This window comes from Solea solea, chromosome 13, assembly GCF_958295425.1.
Source record: "Solea solea chromosome 13, fSolSol10.1, whole genome shotgun sequence".
NCBI classification, from domain to species: Eukaryota; Metazoa; Chordata; class Actinopteri; order Pleuronectiformes; family Soleidae; genus Solea; species Solea solea.
The window spans coordinates 5,348,117-5,369,956 of record NC_081146.1 but is presented as its reverse complement, the minus strand read 5'-3'; the positions used below and the strand labels follow the sequence as shown (position 1 = coordinate 5,369,956).

At 40.1% G+C, this 21,840-nt stretch overlaps 1 protein-coding gene and 1 long non-coding RNA gene across 5 annotated transcripts; one reads left to right on the top strand and one right to left on the bottom strand.

The window, feature by feature from the left end:
* Nucleotides 1-68: 68 nt before the first annotated feature.
* Nucleotides 69-15,366, bottom strand: zyx (zyxin). 3 transcript variants are annotated; one of them, XM_058647239.1, is made up of 10 exons: nucleotides 15,094-15,366; nucleotides 8,205-8,443; nucleotides 7,117-7,379; nucleotides 6,372-6,467; nucleotides 4,995-5,582; nucleotides 4,663-4,804; nucleotides 3,666-3,835; nucleotides 3,279-3,457; nucleotides 2,326-2,446; nucleotides 69-2,238 (listed from the first exon to the last, which is right to left on the bottom strand). In XM_058647239.1, exons 2-10 carry the CDS (start codon nucleotides 8,425-8,427, stop codon nucleotides 2,125-2,127), a joined length of 1,896 nt encoding a protein of 631 aa, XP_058503222.1. In that variant the 5' UTR covers nucleotides 8,428-8,443; nucleotides 15,094-15,366; the 3' UTR covers nucleotides 69-2,124. The 3 variants fall into 3 exon arrangements, with proteins under 3 accessions (XP_058503222.1, XP_058503223.1, XP_058503224.1); XM_058647240.1 differs by lacking the exon at nucleotides 15,094-15,366 and adding an exon at nucleotides 14,567-14,721; XM_058647241.1 differs by lacking the exon at nucleotides 15,094-15,366 and adding an exon at nucleotides 14,390-14,530.
* A 268-nt stretch (nucleotides 15,367-15,634) lies between these two features.
* Nucleotides 15,635-18,633, top strand: LOC131471030 (uncharacterized). Of its 2 annotated transcripts, XR_009241965.1 has the most exons (4): nucleotides 15,635-15,945; nucleotides 16,659-17,063; nucleotides 18,356-18,429; nucleotides 18,545-18,633. It is a non-coding gene; the product is annotated as an uncharacterized LOC131471030 (long non-coding RNA). The 2 variants fall into 2 exon arrangements; XR_009241964.1 differs by having other exon boundaries at nucleotides 15,635-17,063.
* The last annotated feature ends 3,207 nt before the right edge of the window (nucleotides 18,634-21,840 follow it).

The window sequence follows — 21,840 nt, the reverse complement described above, 5'->3', positions numbered from 1 at the left end:
AGGAAACACGTTTCATGATGTCACGTGGAGCGAACCTGCTGGCATAAATAAATATGATAAAATAAACATTTTGTTATTTAGCTTTTTTATTTGTTTAGTTGTTTATCGTTTGATACAGCCAGTGGAGAAAAGGGGTGGGGCTAAATATTGTTTTTAAACATATACACATTCACACATAATACACAGGAACTTATAAAAAAAAAAAAGTTATATGAAAAGACAAGGCATCAGCAAGTAATACAATAGGACAAAACACAACAAAGTTAAATGCAACTGTAAAGGCATCATCATATGTTTAAATACCACATGGTGATGACAAAGGCAGGGCCTCCACAAAGGTGGAGCAGTTGGTGCAAACAAAAGACATAATAATACTAGAGGAGATGCTGCCACTGCCTACACAGTTAACATGCAATGCTGAATCACTGCTGTTATGTCTTGTAAAGACTTTCTGGTGTTACACCGCACCAGGCTCAACGCAAGCACGAGTAACAACTATTTTCTTACACAGGAAGAGGAACTGAAAATCAGGCTAAAATCAAAAGGAAGAATGAAAACAAGAGGAAGTGGAGGCACATCCCCAAAATAGACATGGAAACATATTATTTTAGGCCTTTATCTATGAAATTCAGTACAGTAACAGTAGAATAAAGTGGTATATAAGTGTCATGAACCGACTGAAGTAGAAAAGCTGAATAATGGACAGAATAGTGGTATTTACTGAATCAACAGAAAAGATAAAGACCAAAAAAATACAGGGCTCAAAAGCATACATGACATGTCAAAATATCACATGGGTATGATTTAGTGCTCTTAATCTTTCTAACAGCTCTGAAATATTTGATCACTGTGTTTAACATCTGCTACCTAAAGCTCAAAGCTACCACTTCTACTGATGAATATCCTGCTGTAACAACAGCACATTTGAGTACTGATTCACATGAAGTCATAATACATAGTAGAAAAAAGAAAATCCTTAAATTATATGAATTAAAGCAAAAGGAGAACACAAAAACTATAGTATCATGTTTCCAGATGGTGCTTACCTAAAGATTTTATCATGTGCAGGGGCTTTAGAGTCAAAGTGACTCTGAAGAAATATTTTATTTCACGATGAAATTGTGCAACAATCACATATTAGGTCCTACTGTCAGCCATACAGCTGATATTTTAACTAGTGGGATGGGATCTGTGCGTGGCAAATATGCGTCATACTGTTTGTTCACATGTTTGTGCATCTAAAAAGCATGCATTTAAAACACTTAACACTGTTCTATCAGCATTTAACATTATTATCATCATCTTTTTTTTTAAAAGCTGATTTTTCTTTTGTTCTTCTCTTTTCAAAAGAATGCAAGAGGTCGTAATTCAATGCATGCCCATAAATGCTCAGATTCACATCACAAAGACTAAGAACGACATTCACTGTTTTGATCTTTTTTCTTGCATTCAACATTTAGCCCTAGCTGACTTTACAAAGCTATCAGAGCAGATCGGCTGATATAAAGCACTTTCTAGGGAAGCATCATTAACCATGCTTGCAGGCGCAGCAATTGCCAAAAAGTGGTAAAACTGTGGAATGGTCAGTGGGAGGTTCTCACTACTCCTCACCTTACGGCAACAATCTGTTTCAGCAACGTCAGTATCGTTAAATTGTTCACAGGGAAACAGAGAAGCCACTGAAAGATTTAAGATGGAAGTATCTCAGTACATGGTGCTATACTACCAATATAGAGGCGAGAAACAAAGAAAGGCAGCTTTATATTCAGACTTTTTTGAACTGTTCTTGTGCAAGTTATGCTGGAAATTTAAGAGTAAACATAAGATTGGCACAAAAATAAACGCTCAAGCTCACAAAGATTGGCTAAATGTGAGATTGGAGAGTGGAGAGATTAGGAATAAACGATGATGGGAGATTTTTTTTTTCCAATGCAGTACATTACTTCTGCACTGAAGTGAACAAAGTCGAGGGGAACACTACACTGTATCTGCATGCAAACATTTTCACTCAGCACATTCACATTCACACCTGCAAATACATACTGAACAAAGCCCTGTTGCAAAGGCAAAAACGGTAGCCGCGTGAATCCTGTGCTTTTGGATTTGGTTCATTGTGAAACACAATCACTGTGCAGCCTGCTTGGCTCGCTGAGTGTGACATTTCATACACAGGATTTTACCATCCAGTGGAAAGCAGCCATTATCATCCGCTTCTATGGAGAGGGGGCGAGCACAATCCTGCGAGGAACAAAACAAGAATATTTATCAACCGTTTGTTAAATACACTATATTACTTTATATATTTTAATATGACAAAAGTCTTACCTCGCAACGGTAACACTTGAGGTGGAAGTTCTTGTCAAGAGCCACCACTCTGACTGTTTCCTCGCTGCCTGGAGCTGGAATAATGGGCTCATTACAGCTCACACACAGAGGGGAGAAACGCCTGGAACAGAGAGGTGGAAAAGAGGCTGTCAGTCAAACGGCCTCATACAGTCACACTCAGAGTCACAGAACATCTTATGCAACATTTTCAAATGAGACAAAATTAAATGTGTTGCTTCTGTGCTTGATGGTTGTGAGGATTAATCAACCCTGTTAAATCCCATCAGTTCATTCAGTATCAGCAGGAGGTGGAAAAGTACAGATACATCAATATGACAACCTTTTCATTTAAAAACATAATTTTCAGAAATAAATGATATGTGTCACATGACCATTCCGGTACACGAGCATGCATGCGCTGGTGTAAACAGGTAAGTGTTAATGGAGCTTTTTGTTCACAGCTGATAGATGTGGCCAGTAAAAAAACAATCAGAAATTGAATGTACAGTAATTAACTGAAACTGTCAACATTTTCAAAGTTCTCAGTTTCTGCTCGTCCACACTGATATGGCAGCCCTGGAGTTTTCAAAGTAAAATGGCTACAGTGGTGTTTCCTGGCTATAAATGCCAGGGGAATGTTAGGGGCAGGCATATCCAGGGCACAATCTAAGGGTGTTCTTATAAACATGGAGCACTGTAGGGACATAGCCAAATTTCAGTGGCTGTTGCTGCCCTTTTCCTTCACAACATCCAGTGTTCTCTTGGTTAAAGGAAGGAAATTGAAAAAATAAAAAAACACAGCCTGTAAAGCCAACCAACTGTTTTTTACACGGATACACTGTGAAAATGATGAAAATATGCTCTTGGTAAACCAATTATTTCTCCTGAGAAATGAATGAATATATAAGAGTTTATTAGCTTAATGACTCATTTAATGAAAAGCCAGTAGCCACCTGTGGTAATCCTGGACACAGTAGGGGTTGTTGTTGTCATCTGTGATGAAGGGCGCCCCCTCAAGTACACAGGAGCAGGTGCTGCAGCGGAAACAGTGGGCGTGGAAACTCTGGCCCACTGCCTTCAGCACACGGTCTGTGATCCTCTCTCCACATCTGGAACACACTGCCAGGGAACTCTGAGGCAGAGAAGAAGGAAAATAAGACGAGACAATGAAAGACCATAAACCTGAAGCAGCCTGGGAAACAGAAAAGTCAACATGTCAACACATTCCATACACTGTGATTATGCACCAAACACTTTATTATTGGTGTTTCCTCAGCAGATAGTCTGTGTCATGTACTTTCAGCATGTTTCTGTATGTGGTTGTGTGACATCGTCCTCACCGTGTAGCAGTCCTCACACTGAGGAGCGCCATCCCTGTCATAGAACTGCATGCCCTGCAGGGGGCGATGACAACTCATGCAACAGAAGCAGTTGGAGTGGAAGAGTTTATCCATGGCTCTCACTGCTGGTTGACTTCGGGATAGAGCTTCGCCACATTTCCCACAAACCTCTGAAATGTTGAGAGAGGAATGCAGATAGTTAAGAGTCTACTAATATAATTCATTTTAATCAAATTGTAGAAAAGAAGGTAAGAGCCAAGACAGCAAAGAATAAATAAAAGTCCACCATTTAAACTGTAGAATATAAAGGATGAATCATAAATATATTTTAATAACCATTAATGGTTTGCATTTTGCAACCAGTCAGCAAAATTACAAAATAACTGCTTTCTCTCTTTTGTGTGTGTGTGTGTGTGTGTGTGGGAAAAATAAAACAGTTGCTGGACATACTTTATGAATCTATTTGTTTTTGATCTCACCAAGAATATTACAGGCACTCGGTTCCTAACTTTTGGTTTGTTGTACTGCTAAAGCTACTGTACTCACTGACTGTAATTAGCAACAACAACCTGGTTTCCATTAAAATGTTTTGCAAATTTTAAACAAATGTTCAGTTATGCGCGTTTCCATCCACTGCTGTTTCAGCAATTATCAGGAGACAGCCCACAGAGATGAGCAGTAGCTGGTGGGCTGGTTTCAAAAGGACAACAAGCTGCAATATCAATGAACTGAAGTCATGAACTGCAATGAACTGTGATAAACTGTGATAGAATAGAATAGAATAGAAAATGTTATTTTTGCACTAAAACAAGGAATTGCGTGGAATCCTTGTCAGTCACCGGATATCTAGAAATCATCATTTAATTACTGAATCTGTTTTCATTGCACTTGTTTGTCTTTACCTTTTTTGCGAATCACCTTTTTTTTTTTTTTTTAAACTTCCCTCAAGTGTAAAAACCTGAATGTGCATAATATTGTTGAACATGAATGGCTGTACCTGAAGGAGCGGAGGTGATGACTGATGGATGTTTGTCCATGTCTTTAATGAAATCCTGAGTCATTCTCTCGAGTTCCTCCACTTCCCTCATATTTAGAGGAACGCCTCCACCTGGGATAGGAACTGGGGCAGGAGGTGAGGGCTGACACACAAACACACACATAGCCATTAGTGCATACCTATACATTATTTACATTGTGTCATACAGCATAAATAAACAATCTGAAAACACTGTTAGTGCTCAACTGTTGGTTTATTTCTCAGTACTTCATGGACCTTCCTGTCCTTTTATGTAACACAAAAAAAGTCGCTGTCATAAAGTAGGAACATACCATTGATGACGGGGGAGTTTTCATTGGTTGGTTAAATGAAGAGGGTGGAGATACCATCGTCTTGGGTTGAGGAGGCGGCACAGCCACAGGAGGGTTTTGGTTCAGGTTCACTTGAGTGGAAAAGGGGGAACTCTTTACGTGATTAGAGGCTGGAGCAGCTACCATGCTGTTTGGTGGAGTTGGAGGTGCGGGGGGTGCTGCAGGGGGTGCTGCGGGTGGTGGAGGGAAAGAGCTGGAGGCAAAGGGGGGAGAAGGTTTCGGTGCTACACTGACTGGAGCAGGGGTCTGGTTCAGATTCTGGTTCAGTTTTTGTGCCAGAGCAGCCGCTGAAGTTGTCCTCCCTCCAAAACCAGACTTAGGTGCCACTGCTGGGGCCTTCGGAAATGCTTGAGCAGCAGAGTTTGGTGCAGAGTTGTGATTGGCTTGACGGTTGGTTCTGGCTCTTAGTTCTTCGGCCCAAGGTGCTGGAGGTGGGCGGTCTCCCATCTCAGGCGGTGGGAGGAAGGAGAGTGCTGGTTTAGGAGCAGTGGGAGGAGGACCTGAAGGCTTGGGTGCTGGTGCTGGTGCTGAAGAATACTGGCTTGGTAACTGAGGATAGAACACAAACACAAGTTAATGAGATTTTCACATTTGATTTACTGCGAAATAAATCCCAGAGAAGTTGTTCCTAGTTTTGAATATATTCAGGAAAAAATAAAATGTTATCATTACAATAAACTTCACATCTAGTGTAAAAGACCACACGGAAATGCTTTAAGCAGATACTTTTATCATACTGAATGAGGTACTTTGATTAAGAGTAAACACTGGAAGCACCATGCAGTTTGAGCTTATCAGAAGAGCTTAATCTTTTTGACATTTATTTTGCAGTTTTGAGCCAAACATTATTCTGCCTGATCCAGTACCTCCCGGTTGGATAAAAACACTCTCCATTTATGGCCCTTTCACTGGGCCTCTGGCAGCACACTTTGTTTTCATCACACTCTCATGATCTCCACTCAGTTCTGTGTGCATTTCTTTCTCTCTCTCCCCCCTCAGTGTGGATCACCAGCTACCTCACATCTTGTTTTTTTTCAGTCTGTGTGCTGCGTGAGCAGTTCACTTATCATTGAGCTTTCAACCGAGCAGATGAGGAAAGACTCATAAAACCAGCCTGGCATCTCTCCAAACCACTTCCACTGACCTACCTAGTGTTAATTTGTTCTGCTTCTGCCTGACTCTCCTGTTTGTGCAGTGAGTCTCCTCTTGGTTAAAGTCTGATGTCTTTCCTCACACCATCGTCATCTGCTCTTAGGCTCTTTACAGAATGTAGTTCTATCAACTGGTGTCATAAAACGTTTGTTTCAATGAGCGTGTTCCCTGTTCCAACATTGCTACCTTTGGGTTAAAGGGTCCTCTGGTCTCCATCTCAGACAGTAAGTCAGTCAGAGAGTCCAGCTGCTGATCAAAGCTAGTCTGCTTCTCCATCTGTCTCTGGTAGAGGACAACAGAAAGAAGAAAGAGTCACAACAAAATAAATGTCTTATTGTTTATACAGTTACTTGCAGTTACTGAGGCGGAACACCAAGAACCCAAGAATGAATGACAAACAAACAAAATGAATGATTTGATAAATGAGGATGAATAAATGAATAGCATTTGAATTTGATTTTCCTGGTTGGATGAGAGGAGTATTGAATGTTGAATTATTTAATTTTCAATTAATTTAAGTTTTTCTGAGAGGCATTTAGAAACACCTTGCTTACTTGGGTTAAGGGTTATAGTCCTGTCAAACCACTTTTTGAATTTTGTACTGTTTTGACGCACTCGATAATTCAATCAATTCTGTTCACTGACGCATTTGTAACTGACGAACCAACTGCAATTAACTCCTACGCTTGACATGAATACAATAAGCCATTCATTGCATGTCTAAAAACTGATGTCAGTGACATAAATGTGCAATAATCCTGTTAGAAGCAATTTACCCTAGACTAATTCTAATATAATTTGCAGGAAAATCTCAAAAGGACACAAGACACGCAGTGTCTTAACGCATTATAAAGTTATACCTACTGTAAATGTAGCACAAGCAAGAAACATGCAGACAGCCCAAGCAACTTCAGATACCATCATGACTTACCTGTGGATTCACAGCAGCACTGGGAAGACTGGTACCTGATGCAGGGAGAGGTGGAGGGGGTGGGGGAGGAGGGGGAGAAGGACAGGTGGGTGGACAGGCACTCTCCTCTGGGGGAGCTGGGAGGGGCAGGTCATCTGCCACTGGGGGTGGAGCAGGAAATGCGGGAGGGGGGGCATCAGGGGCAGAGGGTGAGGTATGACATTCAGGGGGAGGTGCTGGCAAATCATCTTCCAGTGGAGGAGGTGGAGGAGGGGGTGGGAAGTCTGACAAAAATGAGGAGGGTTGATTGGTTAAAAGTTGTGATAAAAGAAAAGTCTTTAATTACCCCAGTCTACTTTTACTGTCAATCATATCAGACATCCTTAATGCTTTGAAAAAAATTATGAGATCATAACAAAAAAAAGAACATGAATACAAAAGGTAAACAAAAAAACTGTCAGAGGAACAGACTAAAAACCTCAGTCTGTTCCTCTGATGGCTTCTTTCCTGAAGTGAAAATATGAGTCAGAGGTGGATAAGAATGTCTCCCTGTCAGATTTCTGTGATGTGTTTTACGCTTTTACACGTGTTTCTTACAAAAACATCAACTATCCTCTTAATCCACAGATTTATGAACTATTTGAAATTTACAGCAACATACAACTGTTGTGTTTTTCTTTTAAATCTCATCTGTGATCCTCTGCATAAGCTGCATTTACACCAAGAGGTACAGTGTAGTTCAGCTCGCTATGTAGCGCTTGCAGGCTTGCAAGCCGGATGATGATAGCTGACACAGTGTCACCAGCCTGCTGATTATTCATTATAAAAGAAAGACACCTGGTCTTGAATCCTCTCTCTGTCGTAATGCAGGATATATTTAATAATGGCAGGTTTTGTGTTTCCCCCCCCATTTCATTCAGTCAAGGAAGTGATGATTCTCTGTCAGCCAAAATGCCAGGTAAGGCAACAGATTTGTGCCAAAAAAAGTGGGACAGATGAGTTATTTTGGTATCGTCTAACTTCTGACAATCAAATTGCAAAGAATTGCTAACTGTGCCAAACTGTAACAACACCATCCCTAAGCATTAGATAGACTTGAGAGCACTTACAATCACATAGCGATGGGGGTGGTGGAGGCAGATCTCCCACCCGACCAATCACACCGGTGCCAACTGGTACCGGTGATGGAGCTGATGGAGGTGTCTGGCTTTTGGGCCGTGGCGGTGCTACAGAAGCAAACTTCTTTGGCTGGTTGTAGAATGATGGGGCGGTGACTGTGAAGTTGAGAGAGGAGGTGACCAAGAACGGCTTGCTGCTGTTGGAGTCCTCCATTTTATTATGTTTTTATCTGGGGACAAACACAAGAACCATGATGGATAACAGTAAGATGCTACACAGGACAGCATCATTTCTTATTGTGGAGGCTGTTTCACAACAAGGACATGGAACAGGCCACAGTAAAGTTCAAACAACTGCAGAGTCTCACTCTTACACGAAACCAACATAAATCAGCAGACTGTCAGCGCATGCATGTTGGGTCTTTTGCAGGTGAATTAGTGGTGACAGCTCCTCAACTAAACATATGGCCTGTCACAATTCCAATCCACACACAAAGGTCTGAGTTCAATTGCACTCAGACTACATTTTGTGCAGTGTTGATGAAAAGCAGTCCTCCGAAGCGCTGCAAAACGTTAACAAAGAAGCAATTCCTTTTTGTAAAATGTAATACAAATTGTGGATGGTAATGAGGCGGCTGCAGAGACAACTACACTAATAAAGCTTTCCTGTCACTCCGTTTAGTTTGGCAGGAGTGTCCTTATTGCTTGCAGAAATAATTATTATGTGCATATTGTTTGGAATTTCCTATTCATACAAAACATGAACTACTTTTACATTGACTGGCAAAACAGTACACTATGCAGACTGGTACCTATTGTTTACTTGTTTACTACTCTTGCTTCCAGCTGATTTGACACCTTGTGTTTAGCCAAAACAATTAAAAGTGACTGAGAGAAGTAGTAGTAAAAAAAACAAATGCTGCACATTTTATAAATCCAGTGTTATTGAATCCACTTACAACACCCACAAAACACATTGCCAAAGGAGCTACAGTGAACAGAGTGTGAACATATCCTCTGGCCATGTTTTTGTACAGAGCCAATACAAAGGGACATTGTGACACTCCTCGACACCAAAGCTAATTTACAATATTAAACACACATCTGTTTAAAGTGACTTACACAGCTGTATTAAAGTTGTAAGACAGACACTAGTTTGAAGCAGAATATAGCAACTGGCATAACATTTTCATGTGAGGTGCGTCAGAAAGTGAGTTCACTCAAATATTTACCTCACACTCTTGTGGTTACAAAAAAACTTCAGTGTCTCTATCAGGATTTCTCACTAAGTCTGAACATATTTCCCTGAAGGCCACGAGACCTTTAAACATAACCTTTAGTCCTTTAGTCCTACTCTTGTACACACGGAAACACACATATGCACGCACACATCTGTACTCACACTCTGCTGATGTTTTTTAAACTAAATATTCATTGAGGCTACACTGAAATTGTTGCATATGCCTTATTATGATGATAATAACATGGTATATAGGTATTTCATATAAAGTGCATCACAACCCACTGCATTAAGTTTTTTCCATAAACGGGAAAATAGAAACATTGTCACCCAAAAAATATCAAAAACTGAAAATACAGTACTAGAGCTTTATTGTAGAGCTAAAGTTGTCGTATCTCTGCCAATTTTAACTTTTTATATTCATGCATCTCCAGCTGTACCCCTCTCAAAAGCAAAGGCAAGTTATTTATATGTAATTGAGTTAGTTCTTGGAGGACATCCTTTTTATAATAAGATCAAGTCTGACATGGACTGGAAAACTATCAACTAGATGAGAGACTTAACAGTAAAAACCAAACAAACATACCAGGACAAGCCTGAGTGTTTCATCCTCATTCCTCGTTGTTGGGACACATAGGTAGATGTCAAGTTCTGACAAGATAGAAAACCCTCACAGCCCCTGAAAACATCTCTCAAGAAGCTCATGAGAGAACTAGCTCCTCTGATAAGGAAGCTCTGCTTCTGCTTTTTTGGATCAGCTTCCTCCAGTGAATGGTTTTTTTTGTATGTTAAATAATTTTATCCATATATGGCCAGGCCAAGGCTATGACAGAGGTGTCAGTTGGAGCTTTGTGTCATACGGCATCCCATTATGAATCACCGATGTATTAAGACTTTTGATTACACAACACCTTTAGTCCACATGGACATGATTCAGTCTTTACGCATTTCTAATTTCTAATTTCTAATTTCTAATTTCTAATTTCTAATTTCTAATAGGTAGCTTCTACATACAGTTACAACACTGTTGTGGTTTTGTCATGTAATTAGAAAAATATTATTTATATACATTTTAGCTGAATCCAAGATGAACCTGGTGATTTTGTTTCAGGTTTTCAACGTCACCAGACAAGGTTTTCCTTGACAAATCCAGATGAGACATTTGACAACAACAGTTTCAATGATTAATCACAGCAATCGAAAATAGGTTTTACCACCACAAGACATAACTTGATTAAATAATGTGTCTAGAAGATAGTGAAGCTCTAGACAGTGGAGGCAAAGTGTTTTTTTTGTGTGAATATTTTGTCAACCTGATTAAATGCAGCAACGTAAAGATAAATCACACACTTACTAAAAGGTACATGGTAAAAAAAACACACCTATAAAATTCAGTTGCTTTTTAAGTAAGAAAATAGCTGGCTACACACTTAAAGAGACTTCTTCATGTCGAGTGGAGTAGACTCTTAATATGGACACAGATTGTCTGGTCAAGAAGATAAAGCTCTTGGCTTTAAATGAGATTTGAGCATTTGAATATCAACAGAGTACTCAAACCTAACACCTGGAATTACAATGGCTTTCTATAATAAGTACTTGACAACAGCGTGTGATTAAGCCTTTTCATTACTATACTTAAGCTACCATGTTTTAAGAGCCAAGACCCTCTCAATTATTCAACAGTCATAATAACTTGCAGTCAGGTTCCATCTGTTCCCTGATATGGTCCAAAGGGATTTAATATGGTGAGATCAGCTACACACTCAGCCCCAACAGTCCTACTTCAAATCTATCTTGAAACCTGATGCTTGCGCTGAGAGGGACCCTCAGCTAAGGAACATATTTGGCACTACAACTGAATGACATCACCTTTTTTGTTTTCAGTTACACTACAATCAACCCCCTTCTCTTCATTCCCTAACTCTCATAATTCCATGTACAGACTAAAACCATTTTTTTTCTTGTACATTCCTTATTTACTCAGTGGTGTCACCCAAATGCTTGATCTGGATAACATCAGTAGAGGCTGCATTTGATTATTTCTATTTTACAGCTGTGATGAAGGAAGCCATGTGTAGGCCTCAGTATATGTCACATACTGTAATGTAGCGTTTGAACTTTGTATAAACTCCACATGGTTTTTTTACAGGCTACAAAATTGGTCCTCAGCTCTGGTTTGGGTAACACAGCCCATTTGGTTTTCATTCCACCTTATCAGGGACTGACTTAGACATGGGGTGGAGGGAGAAGGTAATAAGCCTAACTGCCTTGTAGCATATAAAAACCAGCAGGACTATGGCACTCAGTGACGTAGTTGAAAAATCATTGCCCTAGAAAACTGTCTGACACTTCTTCATGAAAGGAAAACAAACAAGGACTTATTTGTTGAGACTCAGCATTTGAGGTCCTGCACTTTCTATTGTCCTTGTGTTTAATCTCATTCTTGATAAGATTCACATAGAGGCACAGACTATGAGCTAGAGTAGCTGTGAGGTGGAGTTTATTACACCTTTTACTGTTTCACCGAGTAGAAGTTCATTGCCTTGTGGTCATAGAAGAACTACATTCTAGTTTACATAGAGCAAATACTTTTCAAAGGGTAATATGTGGAAATGTCATAGGATGATGTCTAAGTCAACCCTCTTCCTTTTTCCACCAAAATGTGTGTGTGCGTGTTCACACAGTGGAAAGTTTCTATACAGCATTTTAACCACAATGTGCTATGATGCTATAATTAAACATTTGGGGATATCCCTTTGTAAAAACAACTCTGGTAAACATCCTTAATGGGCTTACCATTGTTAATGCTTTGAAAGTAATGATAAAAAGAAAACAATAAGAAAAAAACAGACATATTTTCCATATTTATAAAGCAGGTTCCTTATCTATTGACCCAACAAGAACCTGAAAATCAGAAAGCACTTCCCATAATTCCTTCTGTATCTGGTCAGTCATTACATCAGTGGCTGGTGTGTTGTTTACGAAACTCTCTATTGTTCTGATGTAAATAGCACACAGTTTCTGGGAAAGCGTGTCTGGGCTGGGGATCACTAATGTGGGGACAGACGACCCTTTTGAGACCATTCTTACAGGTCACTGGCCATGCAATCCGAACCAGTGTGGTGCTTTCTGAAGTACAGCAGTTGGTGAATGATTGAAACTGCATCATTTTGAAACTGGTGACAACATAAGCCGATGGGCTCCGTGTCAAGCTCTCACAAGAACAGTTGTGTCTGCTTGAACTGACATGCAGTGAAATGATGTAGCACAATGAACCATCACAAGACAGTGGGAGTCAAAATCAAAGAGGAAGACAAGACATGCAGTGATTTGAGGCAAAGGAATGCCCTAAAATAGCGTGCATGACCTGAGTTTTGTTGGCTACGATTAAAAGGAGAAATTCTCGTCACCCCAGTGAGTGATGAGCAGCATGTATCCAGTCATAGATCATCTTCATTCACAGATTTTCGTTTTGCCTCACTTATTTACTGAGGCATCAGCAACTATAATCCCAGACTCTTCAAACAGACGCACCACACAAACCTCAGACTATAGCTGTCTCACTATAAATTATTCTTGAACATGGCTTACTGTGGCTGCAGACTGATGCTTCCATCCTATCTCGCAGATGAAAAGACAAATCAGAGAGGCACGGCAACAGCTGTGTGGCTGAGACTGATAATCACTGGATTTTCACATTCTACAGTTTGACTAAAGTAATTCTATGCTAAAATAGCCTTATTTAACATGTAATCTCCCGACATCCATCTTATTATCCAGTTTTTGGCTCTCATCCTGGTTTTGATCACTTTCTGGGTATAGACTTTTCGTGGAACATGAGTGACCTGGTTATCGACATGTCATTCCAGGTTTCTGGATGTTGTTGTTTCTTCTGTCTGAACAAAATGTACTCAGAGACCTGAATAGGATATTTATATTAGAGTTGCAGCTTAAAGTCAAAATTATAAAACGTGGTATTTTTCTATTTATCAATCAATGTGTTTTTCTTTAAAAAATAAATAAATATAGAAATGTCATCCCAAGCTGACATTTGCAAATGTCTTGTTTACGGTTACCAAAACCCAAATTAGTGATGTGCTGTACTGAACTGCACTACATGAGTGCTTCCCAAAAGTGTAGGCCCCAAAAAGGGATATACAAATTATTTAAAGCATATATTTTTCCTCTCAGTTCTGCTTCAGTTTACTTCAGCATTGAGCTACATTCTTACTAATGTACAAATCTGGGTGTGGACCTTGAAAGCTCTTTTTCTTATTCTTTGGTGTTTTACTGCAGTTGGCAACTTGGCATCAGTAATGTTGCATTATGGTCTCCTCTCCCAAAAATCGTTCTTGCTGTAGAAGTTTTGAAAAACATGTAAAGGCCTAAAACATCTAATGTCTGGGAAGCTCTGCCTCACACATTGTTATTGTAAATCCATTGTAAGTACACCTATTTTCACCAAGTGTTTTTGTCTCAAATGAGCCTCAATTGACAAGATAATCATGAAGAGATTATCATTAATCGGACTGCTTACAAACAAAAATCGTTTTACTGTCCATTGTAAGCCTCTAACCTTTGTGCAATGACGTCACTTAGTCACCGCCCAGTTAAATACCGGTCCACCCTCCTTAGCACACCATTGATTAGATAGCCGACTGTTAGCTAGCGCTTTGACAGCTGACAGCAATGGGTAAATGGTCAAGCTAAACACTCAGCAGGAAATAATTAACCCTTTTCACAAGATATTAAACGTGGAACTGTAAAACATTAAATTAAACCTTTTAGCTATAGCTGCCCATTAACAAGCGAACGTTGCTAAATGAAGTCACTTTATTGTTTATACTAGTACCAACGTTAGCATGGTTTTAGCTCCATTTGACTTAGCGCCACGGCTTCAACACAAGTTAGCCTCTACCGACAGAAATGTACTCACCTACAGGTGTAGGTGAGGTTACCTCCGGGGCTTATCATCAATCACAGCAGGCAGCTTCTACGTTAGCTTCCAATCGATGCACTCACACTCTCGTCTACCAATTTCCTGAGCTCCCGGCTCAGCAGCAGCTAGAGTGTATAGCAAAAACGTTCCTAACACCGCCCCATTTGTACTTACCTCATACGGCCTCTGTGAACCCCGCTGTCATCAAGAGTAATGACTGAGAACCGCTGCACATAAAAGCTTACAGCTGCATGGCTGCCTAGCAAAGCTCCGGCGTCAACTTTTTTGTTAGCTTGACTTCCTCCTGAAGCTTCCGCGTTGCTCACTCCGTATCACCGGTACACATCAGCTGCTGGTGGAGCAACCTTCCAGTACTTCCAGCAACATTTATTTACATTTGCCAAACAAATACAAAGCCGACAGAGGAACAGCGCCCACTGAGTGAGACCTACCCAACTAAAAAACACCCTTTTTCTGTCTTTTTAATGTCAAATTAAATATTACACACAAGTGTCATTCCCTGAGGTGTTAACCAGAGACTTAGCTGACTGATAAGGAAATCTGTTTTGTCATCCTAACATGCATTAATAATAATAATAAAAAAGTATTAGATAACCTGTGCCAGTCTGCTCCAAAAAAGTAGGACAGACCAATACTTCCTATTATTATCTTACAATTGTCATACAGATACAATCACTTACCTTGGTAATGCAGCTACCGTGTGGATATATCCCTTTTACTACTTCCCCCTCTTTCTTTTGTTCTCCTTTTTCTCTTCTAGGTGCAGCTGAGTGAAAAACTTCTGTAAAGGGAACTTCTCTTTCTCTCTTCTCTCCAGCTATTAGACTAGACCCTCCCCCTGTGCTTTTCAGTCTGGAAAAGGAATGACACCATCCTTCCAAACAAGTTCCTTCTTGTTTGACTTGAGCCCAGGACTTGTGTATTACTATGTAAACAGCACCTCTCTCTCTCTCTCTCTCTCTCTCTCTCTCACTCTCTCTCTCTCTCTCTCTCTCTCTCTGTGTGTTCATAAACTCTTCACTCACTCAGACCCCTCCTCCTCCTGCTCTCTTTTCTCTCTGGATTCTTGCAGCATTCTTCATTCAGTGACATCAACCCTGTTGCCTCTCCTTGTAAGGTCAGACTGAGGGAATGAGGGAGCCATAGGGAGGGAGAGATAATGGGGCGAGAGGCTTGATTAGATACAGACAGTGAAGGCGGTCTGGGGTTTAAACACAGTGAGGTACAGTGGCTGAAGAAAGTATGTCCAAACTGAGCTGCATTGTGTTAAAGGTTGACAGTTACTGCTTGAACAACAAAAGACAGTTTTTTATGTGTTCCTCTCACTTCACAAGAAAGTCGATTGTAAAGGCATTATTCTGTCTGCCACATTGCTGTTTGTTTTACACTAAACTACTATCTCTTTGTACATGATTAGTTTGCTCCATTATAGAGAATACACATGTAATGCTTTCCAGACTACACTTCTGAACACCATGGGCAAATCATGAACAAGCTGTTGCAACTATCAGGATGTGATCCCCCTTAACCTGGTAATAAATGACACCTCCCATCCTGCACACCTGCAGGATCTATTACATAAGGTTATTTTATCTCTCTCTCACTCTCACACACACACACACTGGTAGAAATGTAAAATTACTGTCACTAGCCATTTTGTACATTATACTCACCACATTTTTAATTTTAAAGAAGCTAAAAAGGGCACATTGCATCATGAGGAGAAGAGGAAAGCAGAAATGCAACACAAGGACGTCAACTGCTGTAAAATGCCAGCAACAAACCTTTAAATTGATTAAGTCAGTTGTCACCTGTGTGATATCAATACCTTATTGTTTGTTTGGAGCTTAAATGATCAGAAAATCAAACATTTTATCAACAATTAATAGCTCATGTAATCTATAAGAAACTGTGACATTCTTGTTTGACATCCGATGAGCAAATCTTGATCAAATAAATGTATGGAATTTTTTTTTACAGAAAAGGAAACTCATTTCATTATTTAATTAATTCATCCCACTGCGACACTTATGTAAGACTGAGTCTATATGATATGATTCACTGCAGTCTTGGTGAGTTTGTCACCCCCTGACAGATCACTGACTCTCAGGTTAAGATAGAGCAGAGTTACGTTTGAATGTTGTGAAAGCATGTCCAAGGTCTTGGTTGAGTTATTATACATGCATACCTCTGCAGTCAGTGTTGTGTAACCTGCTGTTCCCTGACTCATGTTTGTGAACGACAGGGAGTGGTCATTGGGGTCTTTGATAGCCCATTGTCCCGCAAGAATGTTTCCAGGCTCCCCACTTCCACTGGGATGAAAAATGTGTCGTATTACCACTCAAAAATTTCCACACAAATGCTGATGCTGCACTGGAGGTAAAAATCTCAACCCATTTAAACTGCCCATGACATGCATGATCTGTGAGCAGAGGTCTATGTTTGTTTGTCGCTCTTTGTTCTTGCTGATCCATGAGCTAATATTGTTTCCTGTTTGATGAGTGAGGGCAGTAAGAAGCGACATTATATGTAACATTCCTCTGTCCCTTTTCAGCAAGCTGCAGACAATGGGTGGTACCTTACTGACTGAAGTTTGGAAAGTTTGAATCAGGCAAGGAGAAGGCAGCTCTAGGGTCCAGTCAGTCTGGAGGTAAGACAAAAAAAACGACAAAAAAAAACACAGGAGGCCAACAGAATCAGAGCCAGACAGCCTGGAATGCAGCCAAACCTTGAAACGAGCAGTTCCTCTCCCTCTTGAAAGTGTCATATCACCCCCACCCCCACCCCCCATGCTGGATTCTTTCACCCCTCCACTATCCTTCCATTTCCCTGCATGCCTTTCATACATTACTCTTTTATTTCCCTCCCCATCTTTCTTTCCACTCCACCCTCTCCATCTCCTGCTGCCTGTGAGTCAGTACCTTTCTCTCTCCCCCTTCTCTCTTTCCTTGCTAAAACCTAATACAATCTCTGCAAAAAATCCTGCAGTCATGAAGGCAAACTGAACAATACTCAGTTAAGATTTTGTTGCAAAGTTTTTTGGAAGGTGTTGATTCAACTTTTAGAGGTAAATCATGTGGCAGGTATTGCAGACGCTTCTATTATATCATAAACTCCATTTATATGAACAATGATACACTAAATAGGTTTGGATTTTATGCAGCTTATGGGGTTTCAGACAAAGGTGATGCTGTAATGTAGAACAGCACAGATGTCTACCTTTAAACATAAAGTGTGGCCTACGATGGAGGTGCAAGACGGAAAGCTGCACAATCCACTAAAATAGCTCAAAGCAAAAGTCTGTAATTAGTTTCTTAAACAGTTCTTATGTTATTTGTTGAAATGAATGCCATAATAGCCATCTGTAAATTAAGTTGCATGGAAATAGAAGGAAAAAAACACATTGTCAGTAGCCAATTACCAAGTGACAGGTATATCAGAGGACCAAACTGATTGGTTTAGTGTTTGGTGTTTACAGTGTTTACAGGTGAGTAATGGCACACTCTCTCCTCCTCTTGGCTTCAGACAGTGACAGTGTGTGTTTTAAGGGCCGATCTTTGACAAGAGACCCAACAGCAGCTACAGGGTGTATCGCTTGCATCAGTGGCAGTGTAGCCTGCTATTGCAACCATTTCCAGACTTCTACACCACCTTCGTTTCTTAGACAAATTTATTTTTTGATTGGTGTCAGAATGTGAGGAGGATCTTATCAAATAACATGAATAAAAATGCTTCAAAATCAAATCAGTGGCAAGCATGGAACTTCAAATGAAAGATTATATCCTCGCATGTTGTCTTAGTGTTGTTTTGTTTTATTACATCACTTGTGTGTTGTTAAGTTATCGTTTGAATTTTACATTTTTTGTCTTTATTGTTGTTATTCTGTTCACTTTTAATGGCAATGTATTGATTTTGTATTTTAATATTGTGTTTTACTTTTAGGTTGACTAGGAACATCTGTCCAGGGATTTCAGATGAAGAATAGTCCCAGGCTCACTGGTGCATTTACAGAAATGGTAATTAATGTACACTATCCCTGTTTACTAAATCAATAAAATAAATAAACTGAAATATATCTGACAGGCTAATATCAATATATCTGTTCTGATATCTGATACATTGGCTTTTTAGGACTAGACTGCAGTGCTTCAGTTCTGCCAGCAGATGTCAGACACATACGCTGTACTGTGCCTCACAAACCACACTAAAATGTCTTTGTGGAAGAAGATTCCCCCAGAATACCAGACAGTAAGTAAATCTACATTAGCTGGAAATAAACAGGAGGGCACATTAAATGTAAACGCATAGGTACTGACTCAATCGCTGTTGAAGAGACAGGATTATTGAGAAGCACAGACACAAGAGAAACAGGCTTAACACAGAAGCATCAGGATAAACAGTGAAGAACTGGTGTAGGTCTAGACAAGGAGGGTTGGGGTGAATGTAGGGTAATTGAGGAGAGAAAGAGAGAGGGAGAGGGAATTGTAAATAATAGAGGAGAGCTGGGAACTCCTAGTGCATAAGAACTGGAGTGCACAAACACAGACATCACATGTGCAGAGATCCACTAAAACAAAAAAATACAACACACCCAAAAAGATGTGAGCTGAATATTTATACCAGGGCATCAACTTACAGTATCATACACATTATCTCCATCTCCCACCGCCCAAAACAAATCAGTATCATCACAAGAGATCACCTTATCAGAGACATCCTCCTTTCAAAACAACACTTATATCTCTCCACTGGCCCCACACGCCATCGCAACCCTTTCCCTCACAACAAACCACTCAGTATTTACTGTTTACCCCTTTTTTTATCAACTTCCTCTTCATCGATTTCTTCACCTTCCATCCACCCACACCCCCTTCCTTTTAGCCTCAACACGCACATTAGTGCAGCTCTCCTTGTTGAGACATACTACCTTACCACTTTCATTTAGGGTAGGCAGGCAAACCCTTAACCTTAACCATAACCACTAATGACTACCCCTAACCTCACCCTTAACTACATTTTTCATCTTAACCTAACCTTAACCTCAAATAAGAGCCTCAGAAATGAGGTTCTGCCTCATTAGGACCAGGCTTTGGTCCACACGAGGACTACTGGACAAGGTCAGAAAAGATTATAATGAGGTAACGTGTGCGTGCGTGCACACACACACATGTGCATCATAACAGAGACCAGCAACAGTGGCTTTAACAGAGCAGGGAATAAATGAAATGTATGAATATTATAATTAGAAAATACAGATGAGTGTGACATCAGTGTGAACGACACAGTACTAAAGCTGCTATTCATTACCCTTGAGGTGCAATCTGACATAACAGCCAGGAGCTGACAGACGGATAGTGACAGATACATGAAAGGCACTGATTATAGGATTGAGGTGTGTGCAAACCCTGAAGATAACATTAATCAGGCGCTGTGTTGAATTTTAAATGCAGTGCAGCATCATCACACCAGATAAGAACACAACAGATGTGTTGACAGGAACATAATAGACGACATTTGTGTCATGTGTAGCAAAGCAGTTTCATGTCATGGAACATGCTTTGTTAGCATGGCTGTGACTGTGTCTGTGACTGTGTGTAAGGAAGGAATGGACAGAGACCATGAGAGGCAGTCAGCTCTGTGAACGGCTCATGTATCATGACTGAGATTAGTGTCAAGAAATTCTTCCCGCTTTGGTCGACCTTGTCTGCCATTGATGGTCTTTACCATAGATCATCATGTTGTCACAGATGAATATGAATCATGTTAGTGTGTGCGATAGGGCTATAAGTAGCACTTATTTCCATTAATGGGTGATCTGAAGACTATACACTCACTTTACAGCACAAAACACCAGGAAACTGTGGAAAATACTGGGTGCTACTTTCTGGAACTATTTTGTTTGGGTGATCAGCAGTCCAAAACAAAATTATATTAGAGATTAGAGAAAGTTTAATCTCATTTGCCACCAAAACAGTACACACATACAACAGTATAAACTATGCAATCACATGGATAAATCAAAGCAAAAGCTTAAAAGTGTGCATTAAAGGTAGTGTTGTCCACTGTTGTAAAAACAGGATGGTACAAAATGGTGGCCTCTGTTGAGCTGCCCTAGGCTCCTGATATAAATATAAAAGGCTTAATGAAAAATAGCAAGATGATTCTACTAAAAATACTAAAACATTAAGTATTTATCTTCAGCTTCTGTCAAATGAAAATAGTTTCACCTGAATTTGAAAAATCTCAGTGCAGCTGGGACAAAAGACCTTTGTAAACAGAGCAAGTGTTTTTTTCTTATACACTTTTTGATTCTGTTTTTTTGTCATGAACACAGATGTTTTCTCCTCAGCAAACAACACAAAAGAGAACACTAAGATTTCCTGATAAATGGCACTATAGAAGGTTCTTGCTAATGTAAACAAAACTTTTCTCACAGAAAGAAAAACAACAACAACAAATACTACCTCTGTGTTCTCTTCAATATGTCATATTTATTTTCAACGAGTTGCAACTCCAGACTCAGTAGCATGACCTATAAAGGAGAAATAACTCCCAACTAAAAAAAAAAAGAAAAAATCCACACTGTGCACAACACCAAGCACATCGAGAGGGAACAGAGGCTCAGAGATGGAAACATGTAAAGAAAACACTAGACTACAATATCCATAGTTTTCCCTTCAGCAGCAATTACGTGCATGTGAGTGAAGCTGACCCTAGCAGCATTTTAGAGCCTTATCTCCTCTGCTCCAGTGGGACAGAGAGAGAGAGCTAACACATCTATATATAAACCCACAATGCAGGGATTGGCTGGATTGTATATGATTTGTTATGTCTGGAAAGTCACACATCCACCATATAACCCGTCGCTGCTTCATTCGTCTCTCTGTGTCTTCTTAATCTATCCAGATCTTTAAATAAGTAAGATTGTCCATTGTGGAGTGCTAATTTTATTTTTATTTCACACAGACTAATCTCCACTTACTGGCACATGACTCAACTGTTCTTTGCTTTCCTGCCCATCACTCCCCCAATCTGCCCATCTATCTGTTTGTTCTGTCCTTCCATCTGTCCGGCTCAACTTCCCTCTTTCTTCTTTGCTTAGTGTGTGTTTAGTCAACAAAACATGAGTGACCACGTTACACAGATCCCCCGTCCACACATACAGTATTCTCTCTCTCTCTCTCTCTCTCTCTCCCCCTCTCTCTCTCTCTCTCTCTCTCTCCCTCCCTTGCTCTCTCTCACTCACTCTCTCTCACTCACTCTCCAGACTGTGCTTGCATCATTTGCAGGGCAAACACTTCCCGAAAACAGGCACACAGAAAAAATTGTAATCAGCATGGAGAGGTGCAGCGGTGTGCCCACACAGAGGGGAGTAAAAACAGAAAACAGACAAAGTGCTGATGTACAACTGTAAAGCTCAGTGACAA